Source organism: Pan paniscus, chromosome 2, assembly GCF_029289425.2.
Source record: "Pan paniscus chromosome 2, NHGRI_mPanPan1-v2.0_pri, whole genome shotgun sequence".
NCBI classification, from domain to species: Eukaryota; Metazoa; Chordata; class Mammalia; order Primates; family Hominidae; genus Pan; species Pan paniscus.
In genome coordinates this window covers 60479483-60498129 of record NC_085926.1, presented here as the reverse complement: position 1 = coordinate 60498129, position 18647 = coordinate 60479483, and the positions used below count along the sequence as shown (strand labels likewise).

The 18647-nt window shown below is 37.6% G+C and overlaps 1 protein-coding gene across 10 annotated transcripts in view; it reads left to right on the top strand.

Annotated features, from left to right (window-relative positions):
• FHIT (fragile histidine triad diadenosine triphosphatase) overlaps nucleotides 1–18647 on the top strand; it is a 1503390-nt gene that overhangs the window by 700877 nt on the left and 783866 nt on the right. For all 10 annotated transcript variants that reach the window (XM_034956786.3, XM_063602792.1, XM_034956787.2 and 7 more), the window contains one exon: nucleotides 12371–12490. In XM_034956786.3, coding sequence (XP_034812677.1) covers nucleotides 12388–12490 — 103 coding nt within the window. In that variant the 5' untranslated portion in view covers nucleotides 12371–12387. The remainder of the gene's footprint in view (nucleotides 1–12370; nucleotides 12491–18647) is intronic.

Genomic DNA, 18647 nt, shown 5'->3' with positions numbered 1-18647 from the left:
GTATGATGAAGTATAGGAATTTGTTTTTTGAGAAAGTTCTCAAGTTGATCTTAGTAGACCTAGTTTTAAAACTAGTGCTCTGAGATGTGCTTTTCAAACGTTAATGTACAAACAGCCTAGCTGGGGATCTTGTTAAAATACAGGTTTATGCATTACATCTAGGCTGGGGCCTGGGAATCTACATTTCTTACAACTCTCAAGTGATGCTGTTGTTGCTACTTAGAGGACCACATTTTGAGTAGCCAGGCAAGGGAAATATGCGCTCTTTTTCTTCCACAAACATCATTTGCTACAGAAAAGAGAGAGAAATCATGAAATGGGCTGGAAATGTTTTCAGGTAATCTGTTGATTAGAATTTCACATCTTCATGAGCTTGGTTTCTCAGGTGCATTTGCTGAAGGCCTGAGTTTCTTAAACTTCAGCCAGTGGGTTTTGAAGGCCCTCATACTCCGAAAAGTTTGTATTTATTGTTCTCTATTTGATGAAATAATATGAAAATGACAGATATAGGCTTATATTTTAAATCAGCTGCTTGCCGTCTGATAATAGAGTACTGGTATGTGGCTTTAGTGCAAAGGGATTGCCTAAAGTGACAGAGTTGTTATTAATTCAGTATTTCCCAAATCAGGGCCCTGAAGTCTTATATTCCCAAGTTTAAGAAATCCTTGAATAATATCCTCTATAAAGAGTCAGGATACCCACTGTATTAGGGTTCTCTAAGAGGGACAGAGCTAATAGGAGAGAGAGATATATAAAGGGGAGTTTATTAAGTATTAACATACACGATCCCAAGGTCCCACAATAGGCTGTCTGCAAGATGAGGAGCAAGTTGAGTCAGTCTGAGCCCCCAAACTGAAGAACTCAGAGTCCGATGTTCGAGGGCAGGAAGCATCCAGTACAGAGGAAAGATACAGGCTGGGAGGCTAAGCCCGCCCTCCCTCCCTCCCTCCCTCCCTCCCTCCCTCTCTCTCTCTCTCTCTCTTGCCTTTTTTTCTGCCTGCTTTATATTCACTGCCAGCTGATTAGATTGTGCCCACCAGATTAAGGGTGGATCTTCCTTCCCCAGCCCACTGACTCAAATGTGAATCTCTTTTGGCAATACCCACACAGACACACCTAGGATTAATACTTTGTATCCTTCAATCCAATCAAGTTAACAGTGTTAATCATCACACCCGCTAAATTTAAGAGCAAGTTTGAATAAGCCACTTAACTTGTTGGACTTACTTGATAGCTCTGAAATGAGAGGGCTAGACATACATGATCTCTTAGGTTCTTTTCTGCTACAAACCTCGAGAATTTTTTTGGAGCAAGGTTCGAAGTATTTGGCAGTTACTTTAGTTGGATGTTAACATAACATTTGAAAGCAAATCTGGAAAAAGAATCTGCCCTATCCTGAAGTGAGCTATTGTCAGCTCCTGTTCACAGCTTGGAGATTTCCCAGTTTCGGGCTGCATTTGCTTTCGTGTCACTGAACCTTACTCTACTACAAGTTAGGTTGCCTATCTAGCCCTGTCAAAAAAATGACTGAACACATCCACTGAGTCACACACAAAAGGATAGTAGAGATCTTTTCATTGTTTCTTTTCTGTTTATTAAATTTTAAAGGTAAAGCTCTAAAAGTGTTATGCTACCAGCTGGCAAGAATTATAGGAGATGGAGATGTAAAGGTAGTTTATAGGAGGTAGAGAGGGTACAAATATGTGATAAGAGAGAGGTAGCAAGAGGCTACCTTTTATGGCTGAAAAGTGGGAAATGGAGACTCATTTAAGAATGTTGAAATCATATATTTTTAGTCCCAAATAAAAGAAGTTTTCACCAAAAAAAAAGAAGAAAGTAATTTGCTAGAAATGTGAGACCTTTTTTTTTTCATTTATATATCTACTTCTGTTTGTTTATAAAGAGAGAGTAGGGTTCAATTGCCATTTCTAGAGTAAACCAAGTTCCTTGTATTTCCTTCTTGGCTAATGCTCACTAACAAGTCCAAGGGTCTAAACCTTGGACTGAGGTTCCTAACCCAGTATTTGCTTCTCTGGCTTACAGAAGCCACCATCTCCATATTTGCTAAGAAGCAGTTCCCTGAAGATGATTTTCCCTGGAAAATTCCACACAATATTGGTACATCTAGTCTTTATATTTGGTAGAAAGATTCAGCAATTTTACTTTAGCTGAAAATAAAATTGCTTTCTGCCATTTTTATGTGAGAGGAAAGTATTTAATATTTATCTCAGTCTTGCAGACAGTTTCAGATCCTGGAGATGCACAAATTTTCCCATCAGACTCTATTGACTCTTAATCTTTTTAATGCTTTTGTCCCTTTTAGAGTTCCTAGAATATTTTTCTTCTTCATTGAAATTAAAACGTGAAGAAATAGGTGTACTAGCAGCATATATGGGGAGGATTTTACCACGATTAAAAAAGAGGTAGACTTAGATTTGGGTAGGGAAAGAGAGAAAACTATTAGTATTTAAGGGTACCTACATCATGTGGCAGACAACGAGACATGCTTTCTGTACTTTATTATCTACTATTTTCAAATGAGATATCTGAGGATTAGAAGGTTCAGTGAATTCTGGAAGATCAGGAAGAGAGTGGCAGAGCTGAGACTCTTTATCCACTCAAAAGTGTAGCCTAGTTTTGAGGAAAAGGGAGGACTAAAGGCCAGAAAGGGAAAGTAAGATTCAAAAGAAGCAGGTGGTGCTGGAGCCCACAGCTGCCTGGTGAGAGGGGAATGTCCTTACATCTTTGTAAACAAGACAAATGAAAATACAATCAGTAGAGTAAGTGGGGAGAGAGGGATGGTGGGTAAAAAAGCATATAAATCATTATTTGAAATTATAACAATATCAATTCAGCATAAAAGTTAGGACATGACGAAGATGGGATATGATATCTGGAAGAGATGAAAGGAGGTAGGAATATACTAAGGATAAAGATCCTGATCTGCTTTTAAACACTAAGCATTAGTATGGATACGATAAGAACACGAATAACCACTACTGAAATAAAAATAGAATGTGTAATTTTCATACTCATGGGGAGAGAAAAACCAGACTTAACCCGTGGAAGGTAGACAGGAGAAAAAGTGAAGTGAAACAAACGAAAAGATAAAATGTCTGAAATAAGCTCAAAGAATAATTAGTGTAAATGTGTAGTGGTTAAACTTATCCAGCAGATTCTTTAATGGATAGAAAACAAGATGCTATAGTATTTTATTAAAAAAAAATTCAAGAGAACACATGCTAATGTAAGGTGATGGAAAAATTTATACTTGTCAAATACAAAGAAGAAAAAGGAACAAGAAGACCAAGGGAGTGAAATGAATAGGAACATATCCACATGTAGTAATGTAGCTTTGAGGTACAGAAAACAATAATTTATGGTGTTAGACATTGATTTAGCAAATATAGTTAGAAATTTAACACAGTCCTCTCAGAAACCAATGAAGCAATGAGATAAAAAGAGAGATTTGGATAACAATTTGATTTCTCATGTATATAGAACTTATTCAACAAAAGCAGAGTATACTTTATTTCAGAGGGCATATGGATTAGACACAAGGTTCAACTTTCAATGAGTCAGGAAGCCTCAAATTCTAAAAAATCAACAGCATAGAGGTTCTCTTAACAACAGTGCTATAAAATCAGACACTATTAACAAAAAGATAGCAAAAACATCCTATATATCTGGATATGAAAAGACATACTATGAAATAACCCTCAGGTTAAATAGGAAATAATAACAAGAATAGCAAAGTTTTAGAGCGGAGTGATAATAAAAGCACAGTAGGTGAGAGATAGAGCTAATGGAATACTTTCAAGGCAATATATAGCTTTTGTTACCCAAGAGAAAAACACTAAGTCTGGAATCCTATAAGCCCAAGGTTTGACTCAAGTAACTAGAAAAACAGCAACATAGTAAATCCAAGGAAACAATAAAGGAAAACAAATCAGAGGAAATAAATACAAATGTGGTAATAAAGTAAAAATAATTCATAAAAGCCAAAGAACCAGAAGTTCATTATTTGAAAAACTTCATAGATCTTACTTTTGAATAACAGATGAAGAAAAAACATCTCCATGTACCATGATAAACACAATACGAAATAGGTAAAAGAGATAATTACAGATTATATTTTTAAATCCAGTAAAAAGAATATAAGTTTTTACCAGTATTATGTGAAAAGGATATATGGCTAAGAAATTGATACAAGAAAAAAAAATCTTAAGTAAATCAGAAAACAATAAATTGTAATGATTGTCAAAACTTAGTCCTTTCTGGCACAGGAAAAAAAGACACAGTTTGACAAAAGAGTTTTGTTTAACGCTCATGAAACAGAAAATGCTCGTTTAATAAACTCTCTTTGGAACAAAAAAGAAAAACCAAACTATTATGTTTAATCTTGATAACAAAAACTAGATAAGTTGGCTGGGCACAGTGGCTCATGCTTGTAATCCCAGCACTTTGGGAGGCTGAGGCAGGTGGATTACTTGAGGTTAGGAGTTTGAGACCAGCCTGGCCAATGTGGTAAAACACTGTCTCTACTAAAAATACAAAACTTAGCTGAGTGTGGTGGTGGGTGCCTGTAATCCCAGCTACTTGGGAGGCTGAGGCAGGAGAATTGCTTGAACCGGGGAGGCGGAGGTTGCAGTGAGCCCAGATCGTGCCACTGTGTCCAGCCTGGAAAACAGAGTGAGACTCCGTCTCAAAAAAAAAAAAAAAAAAAAAAAAAAATTAGGTTGAGAAATTATTGGCCAACTTCACTTATGACATTCAAAAGGCTAAGAATTCAAATCTAGCAGTATATTAAAAAATAATACCTTGTGACTGAGTTGAATTAATCATAATAGGGAAAGAATAGTGAATTATTATTTTTAAATTTGCTAATGTAGTTTGCCACATTAATGGCACGGAACAAGCAATTGTGTCATCAGTGATATAGGAAAAGCATTTCATAAAACCAATTTTTTTTAAAAAAAGGTATCAACCCTTAGAAAACTTGAAATAGAAGGGATATTTTTAGCTTGATTAAAGTCTTCATATTAAAAACCTAGAGTAGACATCATTCATAATACAAAAAAAAAAAAGCAGTTTAAACTCAGCCCTCTTAAGGTCAGGAACAAGACAAGGATGCCTGTGTTACTTCTGCTTCTCAACACATTACCAGATACCTGACCAATGCAGTATGACAAAGAAACATGAAAGTAGGAAAATTGCAATGAAAGATATGATTGTCATTATTTCTAAGTGAAATCATATATATAAAAACAAAGAGAAGGCCGGGCGCGGTGGCTCATGCCTGTAATCCCAGCACTTTGGGAAGCCAAGATGGGTGGATCATGAGGTCAGGAGATCAAGACTATCCTGGCTAACACGGTTGAAACCCTGTCTCTACTAAAAATACAAAAAAAAAAAAAAAAAAAAAAAAAAAAACCGGGCGTGGTGCGGGCACTTGTAGTCCCAGCTACTCTGGAGGCTGAGGCAGGAGAATCCCTTGAAACTGGGAAGCGGAGCTTACAGTGAGCCGAGATTGCGCCGCTGCACTCCAGCCTGGGTGACAGAGCGAAACTCTGTCTGAAAACAAAACAAAACAACAACAAAAAAGAGAATCAGCAGAAACCATTAGAAGCAATGCAAGAGTTCAGCTAGATTGCCAGCTATAAGAACATAGAAAAATCAATAGCTTTCTGCTGTACTGGGAGTAACTAATTATAAACTATGACAATAATAAGATACCATTTATAATAGTGACATAAACTAAAAGCTATCTAGGAATAAATCTAAGATAGAATGCATAAAACATATAAGGGAAATTTAAAACTCTATTACAAGAGTTTTATTATGGTATTAAAGAGCATAAATGCAGCATTCATAAATGGCTTCGTTGAATATTTTGAAGATGTCACATTCCCCTCACCCATCTTACAATTTAAATTCAGTCTAATCAACATCTAAGAATTTTTTTTTGAAAGGGGCAGAGTGGAGGCTAAAATTTATATGGGATAATAAATACAGAAGAGGATCTCTGTTTTTCTTTAGACATTAACAACATACAGCAGGAGCTGGCAAACTCCCCCTATAAACCAAATCTGGGCTGCTGCCTGTTTTTTCAAATAAAGTTTTACTGGGGCACAGCCACGCCTACTCATACTGCTTTCATGCTGCCATGACAAAGTTGAGTAATTGCAACAGACACTGTGTGGCCTGCTGTGTCTGGTCCTTTAGAGAAAAAAAAAATGTGCAAAAATGTGTGACCTCTGTTCTACAGCGTCTGGCTCTGAAGCAGAATAGAAAGGAGTCTAGACTTATTCCTGTGTATATATGGGAACTTACTGTAATCATTCCCAGGAATTGGTACTAGGAAAATTGGCTCACAAAAAGAAAAATGAAGCCGTTTCTGTATTTCATACTATAAACAAAGTTCTAAGTGGAATAAATACCTAAATGTTAAGGATGAAAATATAAAGTCGATAGAAGAAAATATAGGAATATATATATTTGCAAACTTATGGTAGAGAGGGATTTGTTCGGAGAGATTTGCAGAGCACAAACTATAAAAAGAAAATTGATGGACTTGGAATACATCAAAATGAATGATTTCTGTTCAGTGGAGGGAACAATAGAGAAATTAACAGATGGTGAAAATATAATTATTGTGTTTAATAGACCATGATCAATATTTAGAATATACAAGGGACTCTACAAAATTAGAAAATTGAAGGGAGGAGAGCAATATAAAAGAGGACAAAGTATGTGAATTGGCAATTCATAAGAAGAGAAACATGCATATACACACACATCACACTATTAGAGACACATGAAGTAAAAGGAAGAGACACCATTTTACCATTCAATAATTAAAAACTTGGAAAGCAGGAAGTACTATCAAGTGCTGGTAAGGATGTAGGAAAATAGAAATCCTAATGTATTGCTGCTGGGCATGCAAGCTGGTGCATATATTTTAGAAAATTTAAGTAAGTATCTGACCTGAATCCCAACAATGGGATGCTAAGATAGGAATCCAGGGAAACGTGTAAGAATGGTAGTCACAGTGTAACTTGTGGTAAAAGGTTGTAATCAAGCTAGCTCTACAGCACTAGAGGAATGGGCAAGGAATACTACAGTGGAATGCAGTGAAGGAATTGTTTATGGCAACATGGATAAGTTTCTAAAACAATGTTGAGAGAATACAGAAGAATGGGATTTAAAACCTACAATTTATATACAAATTTAAAAATTATGTATAAGGGCCCTGTGTATTTTTGACAAAAAATGTATGTACACAAACATGTAAAGAGGATTCTGAATAATACATTAATTATGAAAAAGTGAATTTCTGTGGTGGGAAGGGAGGGAATGGGACTGAACACAGAGGACAAAAAGGAAAATGATTGGAAAAGTGAAAAGAAAAAGAAGAGCCTTTCATGGGCTCATGATAATAGTAGCTCATCAAGTAGAGCCTGTGCTAAGTCAATTCTATTCCATTATCCTGAAAGAAACTTCTGGTACATGACTTCTTCTGGCAATGTTAGATCCATGTGCTCAGACAGTGTCATCAGGTATGGGTCTCTGTGTCTTCACTGTCTTTGCCTCAGTATTGGCTCTCATATCAAGCCAGCTCTTTTTTAGGAAAACTCGTAGCTGTTTCAGGTTCATAGTCTATCAGTTTGGCAACTCAGTTGAAAGAAAGTGGCATTGTTACTAATAGCAGTATTACTCTGAAGGATGTCCTTGCCTTTGATTGGCTCATTTTGTGTCCTGTGTCCACTCCCGAACCAATCATATGTCAAAGGACTATGGGTGCCTGGGTCACTTGCCCATCCCTAGAACCAGGTAGTACGAATAGCCCCACATGTAGAATATGGTGGGGTGTTACTAAAAGCAAAAAATCAAAGTGGTACGGCTAAGACTCTAAGGAAGTAGATTCTGGGGAGGGAAATAATCACAGGTCACTTGAATCAATGCTGTTTGTAGAATGGTGGATGTGATTTGCCATCTTTATTCTTGAAAAACAAGAAAAAATGAAAAATAGCTAACTCCAAATATCTGAAGCACTGCCACTTGCATGATACTTGTTTTATATGATCCCAAGGAATAAAGTCATGAAAAACAGATGGACTTGGTATAAAGAGCAACTATGTTATTTGTAGAGTTGACTGTCTTAGGAGGAATGTGTAATGAACTTCCCATCACTGGACATATTCAAGCATATGCTAGGCAGCCATTTGGCAGGAATTCTGTAGGAAAAGGCCCAAGGATTGGGAGGATAGTTGGGTTTGGTCAGTGGTTCTGAAACACCTGGACAGCTATGGAAGCCTTGATTGCTGGGCCCTTGTCCCAGAGTTTCTGGTTCAGTAGGTCTGGGGTGGGGCCTCAAAATTTGCATTTCTAATAAGTTCCCAAGTGATGCTGATGCTATTGTGGAGGGACGTCACCTTGAGAACTGTTGGGTTTTTAATGAGCTGGTTGTAAATGTTCTAAAAACCATTATCTTGTACCACTGGGGCAAACCTTCCTATCTTATTTCTTTAGTACCTGAAATGTGTACAGTTCTGGCTATGTAGGTGCGTCCATAGTAAGTGACACTTGCACAGCTCTCTGTCTTCTGTGTCATTGAGAATATTAGAATCATTAAACAATCATGCATTATTCATGTGCTATATAAAATAAGGAAAAAAATACACTCAACATGTTTTTCTTCTGCTTTCACACCAACAACAACAATCAACAAAGACTACTACTGTGACCAAATGTGTGGGGTTTCTTTCCCCCCAACACACAAAGCAGCGGACACCAGCTGGATGTCCTTTGATTCATTTCAGAAGAATTTGGATGTTATGTACCTGGAGACAGCCTCAGATTCCACAGGTTGAGGGCTCAATGCCATGAGACTGTCACCTGACTTTCAGACACCAGTTGCAAGTCTGGGCCTCTGGAACTTCCAACTGACTGACTATAAATCAGGGACCCCATGGTCCCTTCTTTGAGTTCAATCAATTTGCTTGAACAACTCAAAGAATTCAGGGAAATACTTAAGTTTACCAGTTTATCACAGCAAATATTACAAAGGATACTGATGAAAAGATGCATAAGGTGAGGTTTGGGGGAAAGAGCATGGAACTTCCATGCTCTCCCAGGGCGAGCCATCCTTCAGGAACTTCTGCGTGTTCAGCTATCCAGAAGCTCCCTAAACCTGTTCTTCTGGGTTTTTACAGAGGCTTCATTATGTAAACATGACCGATTAAACTGTTGACCACTGGTGATCAACTTCACCTTCAGCCCCTCTCTCTTCCTGGGAGATTGAGGAGTGGGGCTGAATGTTCCGGCCCTATAATCCTGCTTTGGTTCTTCTTTTTTCTTTTTAATTTATTTTATTTTATTTTATTTATATATATTTTTATTATACTTTAAGTTCTAGGGTACATGTGCACAACATGCAGGTTTGTTACATATGTATACATGTACCATGTTGGTGTGCTGCACCCATTAACTTGTCATTCACATTAGGTATATCTCCTAATGCTATCCCTCCACCCTCACCCCACCCCACAACAGGCCCCAGTGTGTGATGTTCCCCTTCCTGTGTCCAAGTGTTCTCATTGTTCAATTCCCACCTATAAGTGAGAACATGCAGTGTTTGGTTTTTTGTCCTTGTGATAGTTTGCTGAGAATGATGGTTTCCAGCTTCATCCATGTCCCTACAAAGGACATGAACTCATCCTTTTTTATGGCTGCAGAGTATTCCATGTATATGTGCTACATTTTCTTAATCCAGTCTATCACTGTTGGACATTTGGGTTTGTTCCAAGTCTTTGCTATTGTGAATAGTGCCACAATAAACATATGTGTGCATGTGTCTTTATAGCAGCATGATTTATAATCCTTTGGGTATATACCCAGTAATGGGATGGCTGGGTCAAATGGTATTTCTAGTTCTAGATCGCTGAGGAATCACCACACTGTCTTCCACAATGGTTGAACTAGTTTACAGTCCCACCAACAGTGTAAAAGTGTTCCTGTTTCTCCACATCCTCTCCAGCACCTGTTGTTTCCTGACTTTTTACTGATCGCCATTCTAGCTGGTGTGAGATTGTATCTCATTGTGGTTTTGATTTGCATTTTCTCTGATGGCCATTGATGATGAGCATTTTTTCATGTGTCTTTTGGCTGCATAAATGTCTTCTTTTGAGAACTGTCTGTTCATATCCTTCGCCCACTTGTTGATGGGGTTGTTTGTTTTTTTCTTGTACATTTGTTTGAGTTCTTTGTAGATTCTGGATATTAGCCCTTTGTCAGATGAGTAGATTGCAAAAATTTTCTCCCATTCTGTAGGTTGCCTGTTCACTCTGATGGTAGTTTCTTTTCCTGTGCAGAAGCTCTTGAGTTTAATTAGATCCCATTTGTCAATTTTGGCTTTTCTTGCCATTGCTTTTGGTGTTTTAGACATGAAGTCCTTGCCCATGCCTATGTCCTGAATGGTATTGCCTAGGTTTTCTTCTAGGGTTTTTATGGTTTTTGGTCTAACATTTAAGTCTTTAATCCATCTTGAATTACTTTTTGTATAAGGTGTAAGGAAGGGATCCAATTTCTGCTTTCTACATATGGCTAGCCAGTTTTCCCAGCACCATTTGTTAAATAAGGAATCCTTTCCCCATTTCTTGTTCTTGTCAGGTTTGTCAAAGATCAGATAGTTGTAGATGTGTGGCATTATTTCTGAGGGCTCTGTTCTGTTCCATTGGTCTATATCTCTGTTTTGGTACCAGTACCATGCTGTTTTGGTTACTGTAGCCTTGTAGTATAGTTTGAAGTCAGGTAACATGATGCCTCCAGCTTTGTTCTTTTGGCTTAGGATTGACTTGGCAATGCAGGTTCTTTTTTGGTTCCATATGAACTTTAAAGTAGTTTTTTTCCAATTCTGTGAAGAAGGACATTGGTAGCTTGATGGGGATGGCATTGAATCTATAAATTACCTTGGGCAGTATGGCCATTTTCTCAATACTGATTCTTCCTATCCATGAGCATAGAATGTTCTTCCATTTGTTTGTGTCCTCTTTTATTTCGTTGAGCAGTGGTTTGTAGTTCTCCTTGAAGAGGTCCTTCACATCCCTTATAAGTTAGATTCCTAGGTATTTTATTCTCTTTGAAGCAATTGTGAATGGGAGTTCACTCATGATTTTGCTCTCTGTTGTCTGTTATTGGTGTATAAATGTGCTTGGTCCTTCTTGTGATCAACCGCATCCTGAAGCTACCTAGACTCTTAGAGGCTGCTAGACACCAGTCAATCATTAGCATACAAAAAGTCATCACTTTGGAGTTTCTAAGGATTTTAGGAGTTGTGTGCCAGGAAATGGGGTTGAAAACCAAATGCATATTTCACAGTATCACAAATAGCCAACTATTTTCTAATTTCATCCTTTTTGTAATCCTTTCTCTGTTTTTCTGTAGATTGATCCATGTTCCTCAGTTTCATACTAGGCTGTTCCCAAATTAGAAAAAGGAAGTAGTTTTCTAGGGATGGTGTTTCTTAGTAATTCACAAAGTGTGTCTTAGTCATTCACAAAGTAACTTTGTTATGTATTGGCATCCACCTGATTGAAAAGTCATTCCTTGGTGCTAGATGGATTTGGCTTGTCTCAGCTGTGCCATGTGCCAAATTCCCTTCAGCCTCCCTTTCCTGCCCCCGGCCCCCCATGGCTTTCCCTCAAAAGGAAGATGCAGAACATTTCAGGTACCTTGCTGCTTTGTGGCCCTATTACAACCAGGAATTGTTCTAGTTTTGAACTCCGTTTTGCTCCTTCCTTCTTTTAAAAAATTTTTTTTTCTCCTTTATTTTGGAGATTTTACTAGAATAGTTCTCTGGAAGTGCTCATGTTTTTGTAATTGTAGGCAAGGTCAGACAGTGTTTGTACTTGCTCTAAATTGCTATTATATGAACACAAAACCATTTGAGAGAAGCATTTAAGAATTAGAAGGTTTATAGTTAATACTTAATGAAAATTTTCAGCTTAGCAGACATGACAAAATAGATGGGTAAAAATAAGTAGCTGACAAATAGGGCCTTGTGGATTTGAGTTAAGGTGGCACCGTGAAGTGCAGAGGGAGTGAAGGGGAAAAGCTGTTTTATTGTCCACGTGCAAGCTTCTGCTTGAAAATTGCTAACTCTAATCAAGGAAACACTGGTAGGGAGAGTGGAGTATTTTAGAAAGACTTGCCCAGAATGCATCTTGGTGAACATTCAATGAGGAACAATTTCAATGGCATCCTCTCTGCAACTAAGAATCTGTAGTAATGGAATTTGCTTTCTTTAAGGTGGTATATGAACTGAGTTTCTTAATTGAATTTTATAACTATCCATTGTCTTTTCTTTTAGACTTCAACTGTGAGGACATGTCGTTCAGATTTGGCCAACATCTCATCAAGCCCTCTGTGGTGTTTCTCAAAACAGAACTGTCCTTCGCTCTTGTGAATAGGAAACCTGTGGTACCAGGACGTATCCTTTTTTTTTTTTTTTTTTTTTTGGAGAGGGAAAATAAAAGTCTTCTGAGCCTAACCAGCCAAATGAATATAAATACAAGATTGGCCTCCAGTCTGTCCAAAAAGGTAAATAAAGAATCCATCTCCCTCCCACTTTGAAGACACCAGGTAAGATGTTACTCATATTTATTCTGAATCCAGTTGGTGGCACCAGTAATATGCTTGATCAATGTTGCAGAACTTCTGAAGAGAGTTGCTTAGCAACCGTGGCTTTGGAGGTGAATTTTTGCTTGACCTTTTCACTACCATAGCTGAGTAAATAAATAGGTGCTTCTAAAATGAGCCCAGTGAATATCACGGGCACTTGGTTTTCAGCTTATCTGTTGTGAATTTTAATAGTAGATTGAGTGGTGCCTTTGTGATGTGGAAGTAAGATATGTGAGGATTTGAGACTGACTTTGTTGCTTTACCTCTTGGAGATCATACAAGTTGTGCATTTTAATTAAATTTATATTATAGATATACTTACAGTTTTTTTAAAAAAAATATTAGGACCTGAAATAGCATTTTCTCTTGGGAAAAATACCAGCTTGCAGATCATTGACCAGTGTCATTGGTGGAGTTGTTTTATTTCCCTCTGACCACTGAGTTGTAGTCTTTCCTCCTATAGACTTCAGTAGGAGCTTTATTCTTTTGCAGTGGGAATAACAAGTATTGGTGAAATGCTTGGGAAGTTATCTTTATGTTGTTGAAAGTTTCACTCCTGATTGTGTGCATATGAATTTTGTACGGACTCTTCAGGATGTTTTTCTCTTTCCTCCTTAACTTAGTTTGCCATGCAGAAGGCAACAGAATAAAATTTGATATTTTCAGATAATAAGTATTTTCCACGCTGAGACATGATTTTGCTTTGAAATGAATTTCTTAGTAATTCTGAATGTACAAATATGCCAAGAGGTTTTTCAGAGTAAGCTACATTTTTTTTCCAGTGAAAATGTGGAAAGTGCTTGAGAACTTTATGAACAAGCTTCCTTTCTAGCCACGTAACTATTGTATGCTAAAAAAAAAAATGCAAATAAGAAAAACATGTACCAAAAGATAATTGTGATTGTATTATAGACTCCCAAATTTCTGGAATCCAAATTCTAGTCAAATAAATTGTATTAATTTAGAAAACTAATAAGCAATAATCTAGTAAATATGTAAGCTTTTCTTAATATTTAAAACTCTTCTTTTAAATGAGTCTAAATAATATTAGAAAACTATTTTCTTCTGTTTATTAAAAAAAACACTAGAATGATTTAGAAAGGCCCTAGAAAACAGCACAATTTTTAATTTTAATACCAATTGTTTATTGAAATCTTTTAAAAGACCTGAATTTCTTGAAGTAACATTTTATTTTGCTGTAAGTTTGTAGTGGACTTTTTCCTTTGGGGTTTTTAAAAGCAAAATGTCTGTAAATTCAGGTGTTAAAAGAATATGGTTTAAATGCCATCTCTCTCTAGGTGCCAGCTTTAACTGACTTTTAGAAAATAAATAAAGTGACCTGGGATGAAAATGTGAATTTAGACAAGATCCGTTTGTCTAAACTCACTCTCATTCCTATGAAAATTAGAGGTCACAGAGATGTACCACTTTTTTGTTGTTGTTGTTCCTTTTGAGGCAGAGTCTCACTCTGTAGCCCAGGCTAAGTTGCAGTGGCACAATCTTGGCTCAGTACAATCTCTGCCTCCCGGGTTCAACCAATTCTTATGCCACAGCCTCCCAAGTAGCTGGGACCACAGGCAGGCACTACCACACTGAGCTAATTTTTATATTTTTAGTAGAGATGGGGTTTTGCCATGTTGGCCACTTTTTAAAATGGTTAATAATGGAATGAACTCCGCTTTGTAGTTTTTTTACTCATATCTTGAGAGTAATTTGATATTTCAGACTTTTTAACAAACTCAGAAAAAGTGATGTCTAAAACCAGGGCATACCTGAGTTTGAACTCAAGAAAAGTAGAAATGTCTATGTCTAGGAAAATATCTGTAGTGAATAGTGAGCAAGTAGTGAATGACAACTCGTTTCTTTCTGGATGGCACTGGTGTCACCATTTGGGAAATGAACCCTGTTCAGTTACTGTATATTTGAGTAAATACCAAGGGCTTGGAGAATATTTTATTAAAATTAACACACTTCAGTTTGTTTGGAAGGTAGCAAGAAGGATCCAACCCTCTCTGATTATAAGAACAATAGGAACCAGAGCTTTTTAAAAATCATTATACTCTATAAGGCTAATTAACAGCTGCAGTATTTAAAACCGTCTCAGGGCCAGTAGACAATGTATTCAGACAGTGCTTTTTATGTGATGATTTTGTAACTTTTTATTTCACTTTACCTTTATAAACTCTGCCATGTTACAACTGGGAGACGCATCTTAATAAGGTACTCCTTTGCTTGCAGAAAGCTCTAGTCTTTTGTCCTGAGACTTGAGAGTGGAAGATGTGGATAGCTCTGTCCACTAACATTTCATAAATAAATGGTGAGATGTCTGGAGTGGGCTTTTATGTTCCTCCAGTGTTCTCTCCTGCCTGCCCTAGTCTAGCCGTTAGGTGTGGTTCATCTAGATTTATGCTGTCTCCCTGCCTCTGGGCTTTTCCAATGTAGCCTATAACTTTATCTGAACCACAGCCCTGACCATATCATTCTTCTCTTCCCTTGTTAATAAACCAATAAGGAATGTCTGTTTTTTGAGGATAAAGTCCAAATTCCTTAGAATAGTTTTTAAGGACCTTCATTATACTGGCTCAGTCTCCTTTCCGGCTGTTCCCTGAATATGTGTTGTACTATCACTTTACTATACTTTCTCCTGCCCCTCACCTCAACTGGAGATTCTCCCCATCCTTTTCATTTCATCTGAAGTGCTTTGATAACTGTCCCCTGCTCCTAGGGAAAAAAACAAAACAAAACTCTGTCCTCTTTGTTTGTGACACTCACTTCCTTATTCTCATGTTGATTCATTCAGTACTTTATTACTGAGCTCATACTCTGTTCCAGGTACCAAGACCAAACACATAGCCCAGTCTGCCTCATATACAAAGTACGTGCATCCCTATTTGTCTCTGCACTGAGTCTTTCCTTCCTATGGACGGGACCTGCTCTTGCACATCTCTTTTTTCTTAGCATCCAAATGTACTCTGTTCACTGAATCTAAAGTGAAGCTGGAAACATCAGGAGCATATGCATTTTTCCAGTTAACAGAATAGAGAGACAGGATGTGCCGAAATCCCACTTCTTCCCGATTCCCATCCCCAAGGCCAAGTCTTGTCACCACTTTTTTCCAGATGTTTCAGTATCATGTCCAAGCTAGGTTTTCCCAGCTTCCCCTTCATCCTTTGTCCATTACAATTCTGTTTACAAGTGTGTGAGTGTAGGGAGTTAAATCTAAAAGCAGTGAATGAATTGATGGCAGATGGGAGAAGGTTCTTTGCCATTTCTTTACATGTTAATTTGTGAATGGACCAATCTGTGTTTTAAGGGCCGTATATTGGCATGTTTATGTAAAATGGAACATTTTATTTTGTATGTTTGATGAATTCTTCTTAAAAATGGCATTCAGGTGCCCTTTGGGGAGTGTGCCATTCATGAGAGGCTTGTAAATGTCATCTTTGAACTTGTCTCTCTTATAACATTTTGCTGCCCCTCACCAACACTTATTTCTTATGACTTTGCTTACTGACTTTTTCATAGCTTTCAGAGAAAGAAAAAGAACTGTCAAATCAGAGGCCAAAGATACGCTTTTGAAGCAGGATGGTTTGCTTCATTCTCAAAACAGCCACTTCAGTCCCTCCTTGTTCCCACCTGAAGCAAACACTTCTATTCCTTGCCAACACTGTTTAAAACTTATTGAACAGGCTTTGGCTTCTGTGGTGCAACACTTAGAAGAATATGTCAGAATGTCTTTAATCCATTAATTTCTTGTTACTGGAAAATGCTTTTCAGAGTTTCTTGGTGACAGAATCATTTTGAAGAGTACACATTCAGAATTCTGCAGCAAACATTTTATTCCTGTGTCTCAGTGCAGCCCAGCTATTGTTCATGGCTTAAATAAATTTGAACCATTATGGCTAATACTTCTCCTTACCCCCACTCCCTTTGCTTTGTGCTGTGTCTATCTCTCTTCTTGAGTTGAGCATGAAAATTAATTTAAACATTAGTGGTATCCATTTGAAGACTGGGGCTTTTATTGTAAATAAAATTATTCATTTGTTCTGTTGTCTTCAGCAGAGAGTGTATTGATCTCTGCATTGCTATTCTGAATGGCATAAGGAGCTGCAACATGAGGGAGACACAGCAACATTTGTGGATGAATTGAATAGGGTGTGTAATGACAGAAACCTTGCTCACTGATCATACTGTATTCTACAAATCATACATCAACAGTTTATTGAATCAGTTATTAAAAAGAGCAGATTTTTCCAATCAAGACCATCTCACGCAGAATGTTACCAGGGCCATACAACATTAGGATGATGCATGTAGGGACAGCCTTACAAAGTATATTTGTGAGAGAATTAGACTAGGTAACTTAAAGAACATTTCTGCTGACACATTAGAAATAAAAAGTTGGCTACCATGCAAACTGTGCTCCAAGATCCAAATTCAAAAGGTAAAAAAGAAAACTCTGACAAATATCTTTTAATACGGAATATTAACTTTCCAAAGAGCAATGTTAAGTTTCCCCAGTTTTCAGACCATTACCATGTTGAGTGTTCCTGAAATAAGTGGAAAAATAATAAAAATAGCTTCATTACTTAACAGTGATTCTTACAGAATAGATGCTATACATAAAAGTGCCCTTTTAGTCCTTCCATAAAAATCAGAAATATTTGTCATTTCCTCAGTAGGTTGTAATCTTGTGAATTCCTTTAATTGTTCAGGAAACTGCAGTTATTAGTGATCTTTCATTTCTCTAAAGAGTTTCTTTTCAAACCTTCCTGTACAAGTAAAATGAGCACAAGCACTATTTTAATATCTTTATAGCTAAAGATAGGTTTTTGCTCTTAAAATTTCCCTAAGCACATGTCTTGTCTTTGCTCTGTGCATGCTTGTTGTATATTAGCCAGCTTAAGAGCTTTTGGAGGAGAAATGTTCAAAGACAATATTGCTGTCCATTGTAGTGGGGCAAGTTGGTTTTCTTGTGGTCACATTATTTTCTTGACTTCATTTGGCAGATTATTGTGTTCAAAGACGTGCATTTAGCAGTGATTGTTAAGTTGGAGCTTTCTTTTTCCTACTTCTGTGGGAAAGGTTTCCATATGAATGTGCACCTACCCTTGGGTTATTAGAGTACATGGCCACCAGCTACAAGCAGCTTCTGATAGCACTGGACAATGGGAACAAAGGAAGTTATTCAACGCTGTCATCATTCAAAGTTGACCAACATCTTTTTTCAGTGTCTAAAATCCACCACAAAGAATCCTGCCAACTCCCATTGTAAGACAAACTTGGTGTGACCATCATCCATCTTGACTTGCCATCTAAAGAATTACAATGCAGAAAACAAATTCATTTTATCTTACATACCAGCTGATCCGTTGGTAGTGAGCTGCCAAGGTTGAGGACTCAGGCTGCACGTGGGGTCAGAAGGCAGTAACTGTCATGGGCACTAGAGGGGAAGGGGAAGCCCTCCTTGCTAGTCTCTTCCTCTCCCAAGTTTATTTTTTGTTTCTGGAGCCGAGACTGACATCTTTATTTTTTATCATAGAACGATGGATTGTTGGAACCTGATGCTGAAGGAATTAAGTAGGTACTTTGTATGTGTGCAAGGAAGGTTTGAAATTGGATGGAGAAAAATGTGTGGACTTTGTGCACTTTGCCCTGGCCCCTTCAAAATGAAGGTGACGTACCCATGAAACACTGTTCCTGAGGCATGTACATGTTGGTCTCTAGACCTCATCTAGACTACTTCCTGCTATCTGCCTTCTCTTCCTTGACTCTTCTGGCTCCTTGCTGCCTGCTCTCTGGTGAGGATATGTATGTACAAAGTAGCCTTGTGGATTACTAGGTCCCTGTTGCTTAATGATAGTTTTAACTGTCTTTCCTTGATCTTGACCTGTCTTCCATACTATGTTTTACCTTCTAGCCCCAGACCGTGCTGTGCATGGGATGGGGTGGGCTGGCCTGACCTG